Source organism: Oncorhynchus kisutch, linkage group LG16, assembly GCF_002021735.2.
Source record: "Oncorhynchus kisutch isolate 150728-3 linkage group LG16, Okis_V2, whole genome shotgun sequence".
NCBI classification, from domain to species: domain Eukaryota; kingdom Metazoa; phylum Chordata; class Actinopteri; order Salmoniformes; family Salmonidae; genus Oncorhynchus; species Oncorhynchus kisutch.
This window is the reverse complement of record NC_034189.2, coordinates 26,470,653-26,483,257: the sequence shown is the minus strand read 5'-3', so window position 1 is coordinate 26,483,257 and position 12,605 is coordinate 26,470,653. Positions and strand designations below refer to the sequence as shown.

General features: G+C 43.6%; 1 protein-coding gene across 2 annotated transcripts in view; it reads right to left on the bottom strand.

Annotated features, from left to right (window-relative positions):
- The window catches only part of LOC109906262 (regulator of G-protein signaling 12), a 68,457-nt gene that overhangs the window by 7,736 nt on the left and 48,116 nt on the right, over positions 1 to 12,605 (bottom strand). For both annotated transcript variants that reach the window (XM_020503876.2, XM_031792133.1), the window contains exons 14-17: positions 11,728 to 11,827; positions 11,237 to 11,307; positions 10,628 to 10,724; positions 9,335 to 9,910 (exon numbers count right to left, since the gene is read on the bottom strand). In XM_020503876.2, coding sequence (XP_020359465.2) covers positions 9,335 to 9,910; positions 10,628 to 10,724; positions 11,237 to 11,307; positions 11,728 to 11,827 — 844 coding nt within the window. The remainder of the gene's footprint in view (positions 1 to 9,334; positions 9,911 to 10,627; positions 10,725 to 11,236; positions 11,308 to 11,727; positions 11,828 to 12,605) is intronic.

The following is a 12,605-nucleotide window of genomic DNA, read 5'->3' as shown; positions in this document are numbered from 1 at the left end:
CAAATTAATTAAAAATGAAAAGCTGAAATGTCTTCAGTCAATAAGTATTGAACCCCTTTGTTATGGCAAGCCTAAATAAGTTCAGGAGTAACAATTTACTTAATAACAAGTCACAAATTGCATCGACACACTCTGTGTGCAATAATAGTGTTTAACATGATTTTTGAATGACCACCTCATCTCTGTACCCCACGTATTCAGAAAATTCTAAGGTCCCTCAGTTGCGCAGTGAATTTCAAACACAGCTTCAACCATAACGATCAAGGAGGTTTTCCAATGCCTCACAAAGAAGGGCACCTATTGGTAGATGGCTATAAATAAAAAAGCAGACATTTAATATCCCTTTGAGCATGGTGAAGTTATTAATTACACTTTGGATGGTGTATCAATACACCCACTCACTACAAAGATACAGGCGTCCTTCTTACCCAGTTGCCAGAGAGAAAGGAAAGCGCTCAGGGATTTCACCATGAAGCCAATAGTGACTTTTAAATAGTTACAGAGTTTAATGGCTGTGATAGAAAACTGAGGATGGATCAACAGCATTGCAGTTACTCCACAATACTAACCTAATTGACAGAGTGAAAAGGGGAATCCTGTACAGAATACAAATATTCCAAAAGATGCATCCTGTTTGCAATAAGCCACTAAAGTAAAATGCAAAAAAAATGTGGGAAAGAAGTTAACTTTAAGTCCTGAAAACAAAGCACAAAGCAATATAACACATCACAGAGTACCATTCTTCATAATTTTAAGCATGGAAGTCGCTGCATCATGTTATGGGTATGCTTGTCATTTTTTAGGATAAAAATCAACAGAATAGAGCTAAGCAGAGGCAAAATCCTAGAGAAAAACCTGGTTCAGTCTGCTTTCCAACACTGGGAGAAAAATTCACCTTTCAGCACAAGGCCAAATATACACGGGAGTTGCTAAGCAAGACGACATTGAATGTTCCTGAATAGTTAAGGTTTTGACTTAAATCGACTTGAAAATCTATGGTAAGACTTGAAAATGTCACTCTAACAATGATCAACAACCAACTTCAGAGCTTGAAAGATTTTGAAGGATTGGACCCCTTTTTTCAATTTTCGCCTAAAATGACACACCCAAATCTAACTGCCTGTAGCTCAGGGCCCTAAGGATCTTCTTGGTACCATTTGAAAGGAAACACTTTGAAGTTTGTGGAAATGTTAAAGGAATGTAGGAGAATATAACACATTAGATCTGGTAAAATCTAATACAAAGAAAAAAAAAAGTTTTGCAAGAGCAAGGGCCATAATGTATTATTCCTTCACAATACTTATATCCACAATACTTATTCCTCCACAATTCTTATAGATCCAAGATGGCGTAGCAGTAAGACTTGTTTGTTTTTGCCCCTTGTAAATATTTTCTTCTTGTTTTTTTTTGTATATATTTCAATATATTTCAATCACTTTTTCCATTTTTTTATTAAATGTACCTTCCTGCAACCCGCCTCACCCAATGTGATACGGATTTGCTATTTTTTCGACCTTAGAACTGGAACCTCCATCAGAAGCTAGCCATCAGAAGTTAGCCAGCTAATTAGCTACTAGCTATTTAGTCACTGTTAGCGGTCTTTACCTTTAGCTCAGACACCAGCCGCTTTAGACCGGAAAGCCCGGATAATACCTGCCAGTCTGCACAGCGCGATATCAGCCCTGAGCATATCTGACTGCTTTTTTCAACTACATCACCGGATTCCTGCCGCAAGCTCTGTACCATTACACCGGATCATCACAACTAGCTAGCTGCTACCGAGTGGCTATTGTGGCTAACGCCCTTGTCCAGAAGCAAGCACCAGTTAGCGTCGAGCTAGCCTCGAGCTAGGCCCATCTCCCGGCTAGCAAACGAAGTACACCAACTACAATACCTCTCTTGCCAATTGGCCTGGACCCTTTATCGACACGGATCCCCGCCAATCCTTCACTGGTCTGTTGGTCTGCCGACGTAATTTGGCCGATGTGCTCTCAACCGGCCTCTGCGTCGTGGATGTCGGTGAAGACCCATCTGCTATCCCCGGACCGCTAGCTTTTCTGAATGCCGTGTCTCCCGCTCGCTTAGCATAGTAACGACTACCGAACGGCTGCCCATCTATTGCTGCTCATTGAACCCTATGATCACACGGCTACACAGCTGATGAATGCTGGACTGTTCATTAACACAGTACTTAATTTTGTTTCTTGCGGCCCCAGCCTCGAACTCAGGACCTGTGTTCTGACCCTATCTGCCCATTCGTCGCCATTTACCCGCTGTTGTTGTCTTAGCTGTTTACCCGTTGTTGCCTTACCCGTTGTTGTCTTAGCTCTCCCAATCAACACCTGTGATGGCATTATGCCTCTCTCTAATGTCAATATGCCTTGTATACTGTTGTTCTCATTGTTTGTTTAATTTTACTGCGGAGCCCCTAGTCCGCTCAACATGCCTCAGATAGCTCCTTTGTCCCACCCCCCACACATGCGGAGACCGCACCTAGCTTAACTGGTGCCTCCAGAGATGCAACCTCTATCATCATCACTCAATGCCTAGGTTTACCTCCACTGTACACCCTATCATACCCTTGTCTGTACATTATGCCCTGAATCTATCCTACCACGCCCAGAAATTTGCTCCTTTTATTCTCTGTTCCCAACGCACTAGATGACCAGTTCTTATAGCCTTTAGCCGTACCCTCGTCCTACTCCTCTTCTGTTCCTCTGGAGATGTAGAGGTTAACCCAGGCCCTGTGTGTACCCAGGCTCTCTCATTTGTTTACTTGACTGTACCCGTAAAAGCCTTGGGTTCATGCATGTTAACTTTAGAAGCCTCCTCTCTAAGTTTGCTATATTCACTGCTTTAGCACACTCCGCCAACCCTGATGTCCTAGTCGTGTCTGAATCCTGGCATAGGAAGGCCACCATAAATTCTGAAATTTCCATCCCCAATTACATTTTCCGTCAAGATAAAACTGCTAAAGAGGGTGGAGTTTCAATCTACTGTAGAGATAGCCTGCAGAGTTCTGTCAAACTATCAAGGTCTATGCCCAAACAGTTCGAGCTTCCACTTTTAAAAATCCATCTCTCCAGAAATGTTGCTGCTTGTTACAGACCCCCCTCAGCTCCCAGCTGTGCCCTGGACACCATATGTGAATTGATTGCCCACCATCTATCGTCAGAGTTCGTACTGTTAGGTGACCTAAACTGGGATATGCTTAATACCCTGGCTGCGTTACAATCTAAGTTAGATACCCTCAATCTCACACAAATGATCAAGGAACCTACCAGGTACAACCCCAAATCCGTAAACATGGACACCCTCATAGATATCATCCTGAACAACTTGCCCTCTAAATACACTTCTGCTGTTTTCAACCAGGATCTCAGCAATCACTGCCTCATTGCCTGCATCTGTTATGGGTAGGCCTTTCTAATCGACCTGGCCCGGGTATCCTGAAAGGATATTGACCTCATCCCGTTAGTAGAGGATGCCTGGTTGTTCTTTAAAAGTGCTTTCCTCACCGTCTGAAATAAGCATGCCCCTTTCAAGAAATGTTAAACTAAGAACAGATATAGCCCTTGGTTCACTCCAGACTTGACTGCCCTTGACCAGCACAAAAACTGTGGCGTACTGCACTAGCATCTGTCACGCCTTGGTCTTACTTAGTGTTTTGTGTTTTCGTTATATATTTGGTCAGGCCAGGGTGTGACAGGGGTTTACGTGTTGTATTTCGTATTGGGGTTTGTAGTATTTGGGATCGCGGCTGATTAGGGGTGTTGTATAGGCTTGGCTGCCTGAGGCGGTTCTCAATCAGCTGTCAAGTGATTCTCGTTGCCTCTGATTGGGAACCGTATTTAGGTAGCCTGAGTTTCACTTTGTATTTCGTGGGTGATTGTTCCTGTCTCTGTGTAGTTTCACCAGATAGGCTGTAATTAGGTTTCACGTTCCGTTTGTTGTTTTTATTAGTTATTTCATGTATCGTCACCATTTCCTTATTAAAGATCATGATTAACCACCACGCTGCATTTCGGTCCGACTCTCTCTCAACAAACGAAGAACGCCGTTACAGAATCGAATAGTCTCCGCGATATGCAACTTTTCAGGGAAGTCAGGAACCAATATACACAGTCGGTTAGGAAAGGTAAGGCTAGCTTTTTCAAACAGAAAGTTGCATCCTGCAGCACTAATTCCAAAAAGTTTTGGGACACTGTAAAGTCCATGAAGAATAAGAGCACCTCCTCCCAGCTGCCCACTGCACTGAGGCTAGGAAACACTGTCACCAACGATAATCGAGAATTTCAATAAAGCATTTCTCTACGGCTGGCCATGCTTTCCACCTGGCCAACAGCAAACTGATCACCGAACATTTCGAATCCCACCGTACCTTCACCGCTATGCAATCTGGTTTCCGAGCTGGTCACGGGTGCACCTCAGCCACGCTCAAGGTATCTATCATAACCTCCATCGATAAAAGACAGTAATGTGCAGCCATCTTCATCGACCTGGCCAAGGCTTTCGACTCTGTCAATCACAGTATTCTTATCGGCAGACTCAACAGCCTTGGTTTCTCTAACAGAATAATGTGCAAATATCAATCAAATCAAATTGTATTTGTCACATGTGCCGAATACAGCAGGTCTAGCTAGACCTTACAGTAAAATGCTTACCTACAAGCCCTAACCAACAATGCAGTTAAAAAAAAATTACAAATAAGAAATAAAAGTAACAAATAATTAAAGAGAAGCAGTAAAATAACAATAGCAAGGCTATATACAGGGGGTACCAGTACAGAGTCAATGTGCTGTATGTACATGTAGGTAGACTATGCATAGATAATAACAGGAGTAGCAGGAGTGTAAAAGTGGGGTGGGGGGCAATCCAAATAGTCTGAGTAGCATTTGATTAGATGTTCAGGAGTCTTATGGCTTAGTGGAAGAAGCTGTTTAGAAGCCTCTTGGACCGATACTATTTTATGTAGATTGTTGACAAAAATTACAATTAAATGCATTTTAATCCCGCTTTGTAACACAACAAAGAGTGGAAAAAGTCAAGTGGTGTGAATACATTCCTAAGACACGATCGAAGTGGTCTGGAATAAACATTCTCTCATTACAGTAGGCCTATTTGAGTTGAGAGGTATAATTTCTGTCTTGGCACTGTTCGTAACATGAGCCTGTGCTGGCTGGCTGTCGGGTTCTTGTCCGTCAATGGGCCATGGCACCAGACTCGCCTAGATAGACCATTTCTCCCCAGGGCCAGTTTGAAACAGAACCAGCTGCACAGCTGGCTAAGGCTAACTGAGATCAGCCACAAGGCCCCCTAGTTTCTGCCAGATGGATGATAAGACTGATTCAGGGTCAGCTGTAGCCAGCATTCAGGTGTGTCATTCAGACAGATGGAGAAGACAGTGAGATATAACGTGAGGCTAAAGGATCACTAGGTCCCTCAGGCAAGAATTCTGAATCAGTGTAAGCTAATTGTGTTTATTTTCTGGGTATTACATTTTCATTTTGTTGTTAAGAAGTAGCTGCATTGGGGTGGATACTAAGCCTAACCTTGTGCCTAAGTGGTCAATTGCATTTTAAAGTAAAAAAGTTTTCTAAATTCCAGATACGGGCGATGACATCACAAAGCCTAATACTATAAACCTGCACTTGATATGATAAATACATTGAAAACAGGATATCCCAAACACAGGCAACGAGAAATGGGAGGAAGTCTAATTTTATGTGTTTATGTATTGGTTCAAACCTGTTCCACTAGAAAGTGGAACAGGTTTGGGCTTATCCTCAAATGCCCTAGTATGGCAGATGACGTTGATGCAATATGCATGGTAGTGGAACAACAGTTTAACTATATACTGTCGCCCTCTGGTGGACTAAAGTATTAATTAGAAAGCAATTAGCAATACATGATTATCTGACCAGGCGCACAACCATCATTTGATTTTACATGGAAAGCAAAAACAATCATTAAAATAGATAACAGCTGATATCTTTTAGATGGACTAAAGTATTAATTAGAAAGCAATTAGCAATACATGATTATCTGACCAGGCGCACAACCATCATTTGATTTTACATGGAAAGCAAAAACAATCATTAAAATAGATAACAGCTGATATCTTTTAGATATTAAAATGGTAAATTAATCTCAACACATCACACTCATAAGGGCATATTGGTTGTTATTTCACATCAGGTGGAGTGACCCTAGCAGACCAGTGTTTTGTTTTCAACATGAGTTTACATTAACATTGTAGTCAGGGATTGAATTGGGATATCCTATAGGAGCTGACCCCAGAACCACTAAGTCTGAGTGCCAGTCTGTTGATGCCATCAGGCCAACTCCCTGTCACACTCATTGTCATGCATACATGTTAGGCTTGACTGACAGCAATGGAGTAGGCACAAACAGATCTGGGACCAGGCTAAGAATCCCTAGCTTTTTCATCTTAATTAGTTCATTAACCACTAACTCAAGGTGGAGGGGAACTCCGTTCCACTCCTCTAAGTAAACCCAAGGGAACACAGACCATAGGCTGCTGTGTCAGTTTGTCCTCTTTAAGGGTTCAAGGTTTTTAATTACACGACCATGATAACGTGACAGAAATGTATTTCCTTTCAGATGTAGAGAGAGAGCGAGCAATAGTTTCTCTCTGCAGCAAAACAGTCAACTCATGCAAGTTGGACACGTTACCATGGTTCCCAAGGTGGAAGGGACAGGCTGATGCGCTTAGCAACCAGAACAGAAGAGCAGAGAGAAACTCACTGCGAGGCTTATACTAACCTCTCATATCGACTTGTGTACACATATCACAGTACATGTATCTATTGACAGAGCTATTGAGAAAAAGTCAGGGCTAGACGCATTGTGTCCACCTGAGTGATGGCCTCTGTATACTTTGAAGTAATCCATCCTCAAAGCTGCAGGACTGGGTTCAAATAGAATTTGTTTTCTTTCAAATACTGTCAGCGATTGATTGAGCCTGCCTGGAGTGCTAAATGGACAGGGTTTGCACTTTGGGGACTATTCCATTGGTTCCATTGCGCCAGACAAGCTCAATCAAGCGCAAGTAAAACAAAACAAAACAAATGCTGTTGGAGACGGTACTTAAAATAGTCCATGTTAAAAAAAACTAGAATTCTAGCCATCTTTTAATTCCTTTGTTAGCTGTACAGATCTTCAAACAGCACAGCTGGATAAGGCTTCCTTTTAAATTGGGACATCAAAGTGTGTTGTTATTACTCTAATATGGCTTTTGAGCACAGGTGAGAAAAGACTGCAATGAAATCACACAGCTAAACTGGTTGTCTTGTGACAACAATAAATAACTGTGGCGGTTAATGTTGGTGATTATGATGGATGCCCTGCCCACCACAATCAACTGTTCATTCTGTTTTGACAGACTTACCCGCCCCAATAGAGATAGTGAATGACATACAGTTGACCCCAGATAAATGCAACAGCTTGGGACTGTTGTGGTAGAGTGCACTCAATCAAATTTGTAATTTAATTGAAAATTGTAAAACTGAACTTATCGGGAGTTAGTTGACTGCATTCACAAACTTTTCAGGCTCACCGTGACTATCAACCCGACTTACTACGTAGTGGAGAACTAGAAACTGACCAGTTGGTAAGGGGGTATGGACAAGGAAATCCATGTTCAGGACTGATACAGCTCTTCACTGCTCATAGAGAAAGCATTATGCATTAGCTGAGGTACATTAGTGAAAGCAATAAAAAGTCTAGTGTTGCAAAATTCCAGTAACATTCCCAAAATTCTCAGCTTTTCCAGAAATCCTGGTTGGAAGATTCCTGGAATCAGGAAGGAAGAAGCCGGAAAGCTGGGAGTCTTACAACTGGGAGTTCTGGAAAACCTAGGAATTATGGGAAAGTTACAGACATGATTCAATCCCTTAGAAAGACAGACTAAAACAAGAAAGACAAAACAGGCAGAATTACACACAAACAACACAAACGCTACTGAATGACCTCTCACACAGACACAACAATCAGAACTACACACAAACAAGTCAGAATTACTCTGACACAGATGCCACAAGCTTCCCAGAAGCGCAGAGACAAAGCAGCTACCATGCAAGCACAGGTCGGAAAGAAGGTGGAAGACAAACTAAATGAAAGAGATGTATGTAGTGTTAGGGGAATTTGCAGAAGAAGAGGCATGGAGTGGTAACTGAATTTGAGATCACAAATGTGTAAAAAGACAGATGATGTGATTCCAGGTCTAACATTTATTAGATCTAATCAAGCACAGATACAGAATTAATTGTCATGATCATCTACAACAAGCATCTACAGAGAGAGAGGATATTTCCAGACAGTGTGACACGCAATTCAACAATGATACCGTTCATTTCAAAAGGACCTCTATCATTACAGTTTTTTTCATCAAGGACTCTATAATTATCAACATCTTGTGAAGAAACTGGTTCAGTTTTCCTTCTATGTATTACCAGGAAAAAATCTGAGCAAAATTGTTGAATTGCATTAGAGGATGGGATGAAAGTAAATACAGCTTTTCGGTTTAAAAGTACAGGCAGGTAAGAACAATCATGATCATCTTTAAAAAACAATAACGCTTTGGTTACGTTCTATCTTGTCTGTAGCTATGTACTGGGTTTAGGACCGTACTCCAATTATACATTCATAATGCCGGCATTGAGCATTTTATTGACATGAAAGGCTGTGACTCATTGAAATCTATTCCAGGTTCTCTATTTGAATCAATCAATCAAACAATTCACACTTGCATGGTAATTCTCACTTCGATTGGTTGCTGTCAAATTATAGTATGTCTATTTTTCATGTATTGTAATGACAACTGTCATGTTGAGTATTACAGAATTACAATATGTAGGCATTATGAAACACGTTTTTACCCAACCGGCATCCTCATATAACCTCTGTGGTACAACAATATGAAACTTTCTAAGATTTACTTTCACCTCAAGTCTCAGTTAAGTTATAAAACCCATCAGTTCAGTGGTGTGTGAATATAAATGTCATTCATTTCAAATATATACATCACTATTTACAATTGAGCAGAACTTACTATTGAAAGTGACCACATAAACAACGCTATCTATGTTCATTAGAAAATATTCAAAGGGGTAAAAATGACTGGGGTACTACTGAGAGAGAATACATTTTCAGTTGTAAATAAAGTGCATTGAAGTCAGTATAAAAGGAGTTGTCGTTGGAGGTCAGGTCACCCTCAGACACACACACAATCACAAACTCTCACACACACACATAAACACATACACGCACACACACACCAACACACTTATGCATAGTCACACTGGGGAAATACCTGAGCTTGACTGGCCATTCCCACCACCATCATGGAAGGAGTTGGCGCATGGCGAAGGAGGGAGGAAGTTGCCCTCGTGGGACAGCAGCGCAGGGGCCAACAAGGTGCTGTTGGGGCTGGTGATGTCTCCCTCGCCCACCAGGGTCAGGTCAGCGTGGGTGTCTTCCTCCAGTGTCCTGAGGGCCGGGCCTCTAGACTCCGAGGGGCGGGGGATGGGTGAGAGGGCGGCGCTGAAGGGGGGGACGGGGATGCGGGGTGGGGGTAGAAGCGCCCGGCGCCCTGCAGCTGGGTGGGGGTGTCCGTTGGTGCTGCTGAGGGAGGAGTCCAGGCTCTCAGAGCGCAGGCTGGCGTTGAGGGGGCCGCGGGCGGGGGCACCGCCAACCCCGTTCTCCCTGCCAGCCCCCTGGCCCTGTTTGATGGAGGTGGGTGTGGAGCAGGCCATGTCTAGGGAGGCAGTGGAGGGGGGGCCGGAGGTTAACCGCAGGAAGTCAGGTAACTCCAGGTCCTCTTTGTTCAGGAGGCCTCTCTGGTCATTTCTCCGGTTGCTCTGCGCCCGGCTCAGGAGCTCAAAGAATTCTAAAGAGAGAGAAAGCAGTAGAGTTACTTCATATTCCTTTAACTAGGGTTGTAGGCCGTGACGGGGAGAACCATGGGGCGGAGCACAATTGGCCCAGCGTCGTCCAGGTTAGGTGAGGGTTTGGCAGCCCGGGATGTCCTTGTACCATTGCGCACTAGCGACTCCTGTGGCGGGCCGGGCGCAGTGCACGCTGACACGGTAGCCAGGTGTACGTGTTTTCTCCAACACATCGGTGCGGCTGGCTTACGGGTTAAGTGGGCATTGTGTCAAGAAGCAGTGCGGCTTGGTTGGGTTGTGTTTCGGAGGAAGCACGGCTCTCGACCTTCGCCTCTCCCAAGGGAGTTGCAGTGATGAGACACGACTGTAACTACCAATTGGACACCACGAAATTGGGGAGAAAAAGGGGTATTAAAAAAAAGAGGGGGAAAAAAAAAATATAATAATATGGTTGCAAAATTCAAGTAACTTTCCCCAAAAAAAATTCCAGAAAGGAAAGTTACCATCATTTTGCAACCCTATCTAAAACCCTCACAAAGAACGAGAAAATAGGTCAAATAAAAAGGGGATTAGATCATTTAACGTGCACAGTACACAGTCCCAAGCTGCACTGACAGATAACCATGAAGGTTGAAGGATTCTTTTACAGCTGGTGTTAGTGACGCGGCGAAGCAAAGCTCAGAGAAGCAACAGAACGTTAGAAAAAGAGGGGGATTTACCTTCAGCTTCATCTATATTAATCTTTTTCGGCTTTCCCTTTTCCGCAGGGAGCGACGGATCTGGTCCGCTTGCCTTTCCTGACGACCTGTCATCTCCCTGCAGACGCAACAATAACAACGCACTCCATTAAGGGGGTGAGGGAGGAGGTTGTGCATACCCTGTACTAACACCACTACAACACATCCTGGGCAGATTGACTTAAGTGTTCGCACCTGTGCCCTGTTATTAACTATAGGAAACACAATAAACAACCATAAAACACGAGCGTGTGGTCTCTTTGATGCTTGTTGTTTCTTTTTACGCTTCTTTTATGCTTAGTAAATCCCTATGAGACAAGGTCGGATCGCAACTACAAAGGTGACCTGGAGGCTGAACTATAAAGTGGGAGGTCAGCCAGGGTTCAATTCAGCTACAGCCAGCATTTAAGGAAGAAACAACATGACAAAGAGCCAGGAACAAAGTAGAGTAGAGCACTTGAGCAATTATTATGTGACATTAAATTGTTAAGAAGCAGCATAGCAGGGGAGTTACAGCACATTTAGAAATTCAAGGATACTTGAGAAAGTGAAAACAGGAATAAAGGAGGAGGATGATGGTGGTCTCCTTACTGTTGCAGAAAGACTCTTGGTGGTCAATGATGGCGGATGTGCTTTCAAGGAACCCGACTTGGACTTAGAGTCTATAGAGAGAAAAAAACAACAGTGAGGTAAATAGGAGCCAATGAATCATCCACATGTCCTCCATCACTCTGATATCTTTGTTTATCACTGGAAGTCAGTGGGAACAAAACAGGACATTGATTACAAGAGCTGTTTGAAGCACCAGTCCAACATTGGAGGAATTGGATTGGATTTCTCAAGCCACTATCTTGGTGGCTGTTTGGGGGGGTTTGAGTGTTTGTGCTGTCTAGCCAACTAATGTTTGTTCGTTTGTCATGCCAAATCAATGACCATAGGACTTGGCAAGACAAACAGATCTGGGATCAGGCTAGGTCACTGTAGGCGTTATCTCTGAGATGGAATGTTGGCTTACTTCATTATCTGTCTATCATCTGCGTTTTAGTGCATGTTTTGGTGTTCGGTGTGATGGGCTGTCTTACCTTTCCCTGAGGCAACGGGGTCTGCTCTCTCCAATACCACACGCAGGCCGTCCAGACTGGATATGGGCGCCCCCAGGTCTAGGGGCTCCGTTTCTCCACTCTGTCAAAACACAACACAAAGTTTTAGCAGTCGTCATTCTCATAGGGGGCACATGGCCCCTCAGATTTGTCCTGTTTATATACACAATATATACACAAAAGTATGTGGACACCTGTTCAAATGAGTAGATTCGGCTATTTCAGCCACACCCATTGCTGACAGGTGTATAAAATCGAGTACACCGACATGCAATCTCCATAGACAAACATAGTCAGTAGAATGGCCTTACTGAAGAGCTCAGTGACTTTCAACTTGGCATCGTCATAGGGCACCACCTTTCCAACAAGTCAGTTCGTCAAATTTATGCCCTGCTAGAGCTGTCCTGGTCAACTGTACGGGCTGTTATTGGGAAGGAGCGACAACGGCTCAGTTGCGAAGTGGTGGCCACAAAACTTCACAGAACTGGACAGTCGAGTGCTGAAGCGCATAGCGCGTAAAAATCGTCTGTCCTCTATTGCAACACTCACTACCGAGTTCCAAACTGCCCCTGGAAGCAACGTCAGCACAATAACAGATCGTCAGGAGCTTCATGAAATGGGTTTCCATGGCCGACCAGCAGCAAACAAGCCTAAGATCACCATGCGCAATGCCAAGCGTCAGCTGAAGTGGCGTAAAGCTTGGACTCTGGAGCAGTGGAAACGCGTTCTCTGAAGTGATGAATCACGCTTCACCATCTGGCATTCCAACAGACTAATCTGGGTTTGGTGGATGCCAGGAGAATGCTACTTGCCCCAATGCACAGTGCCAACTTTAAAGTTGGAATAATGGTCTGGGGATG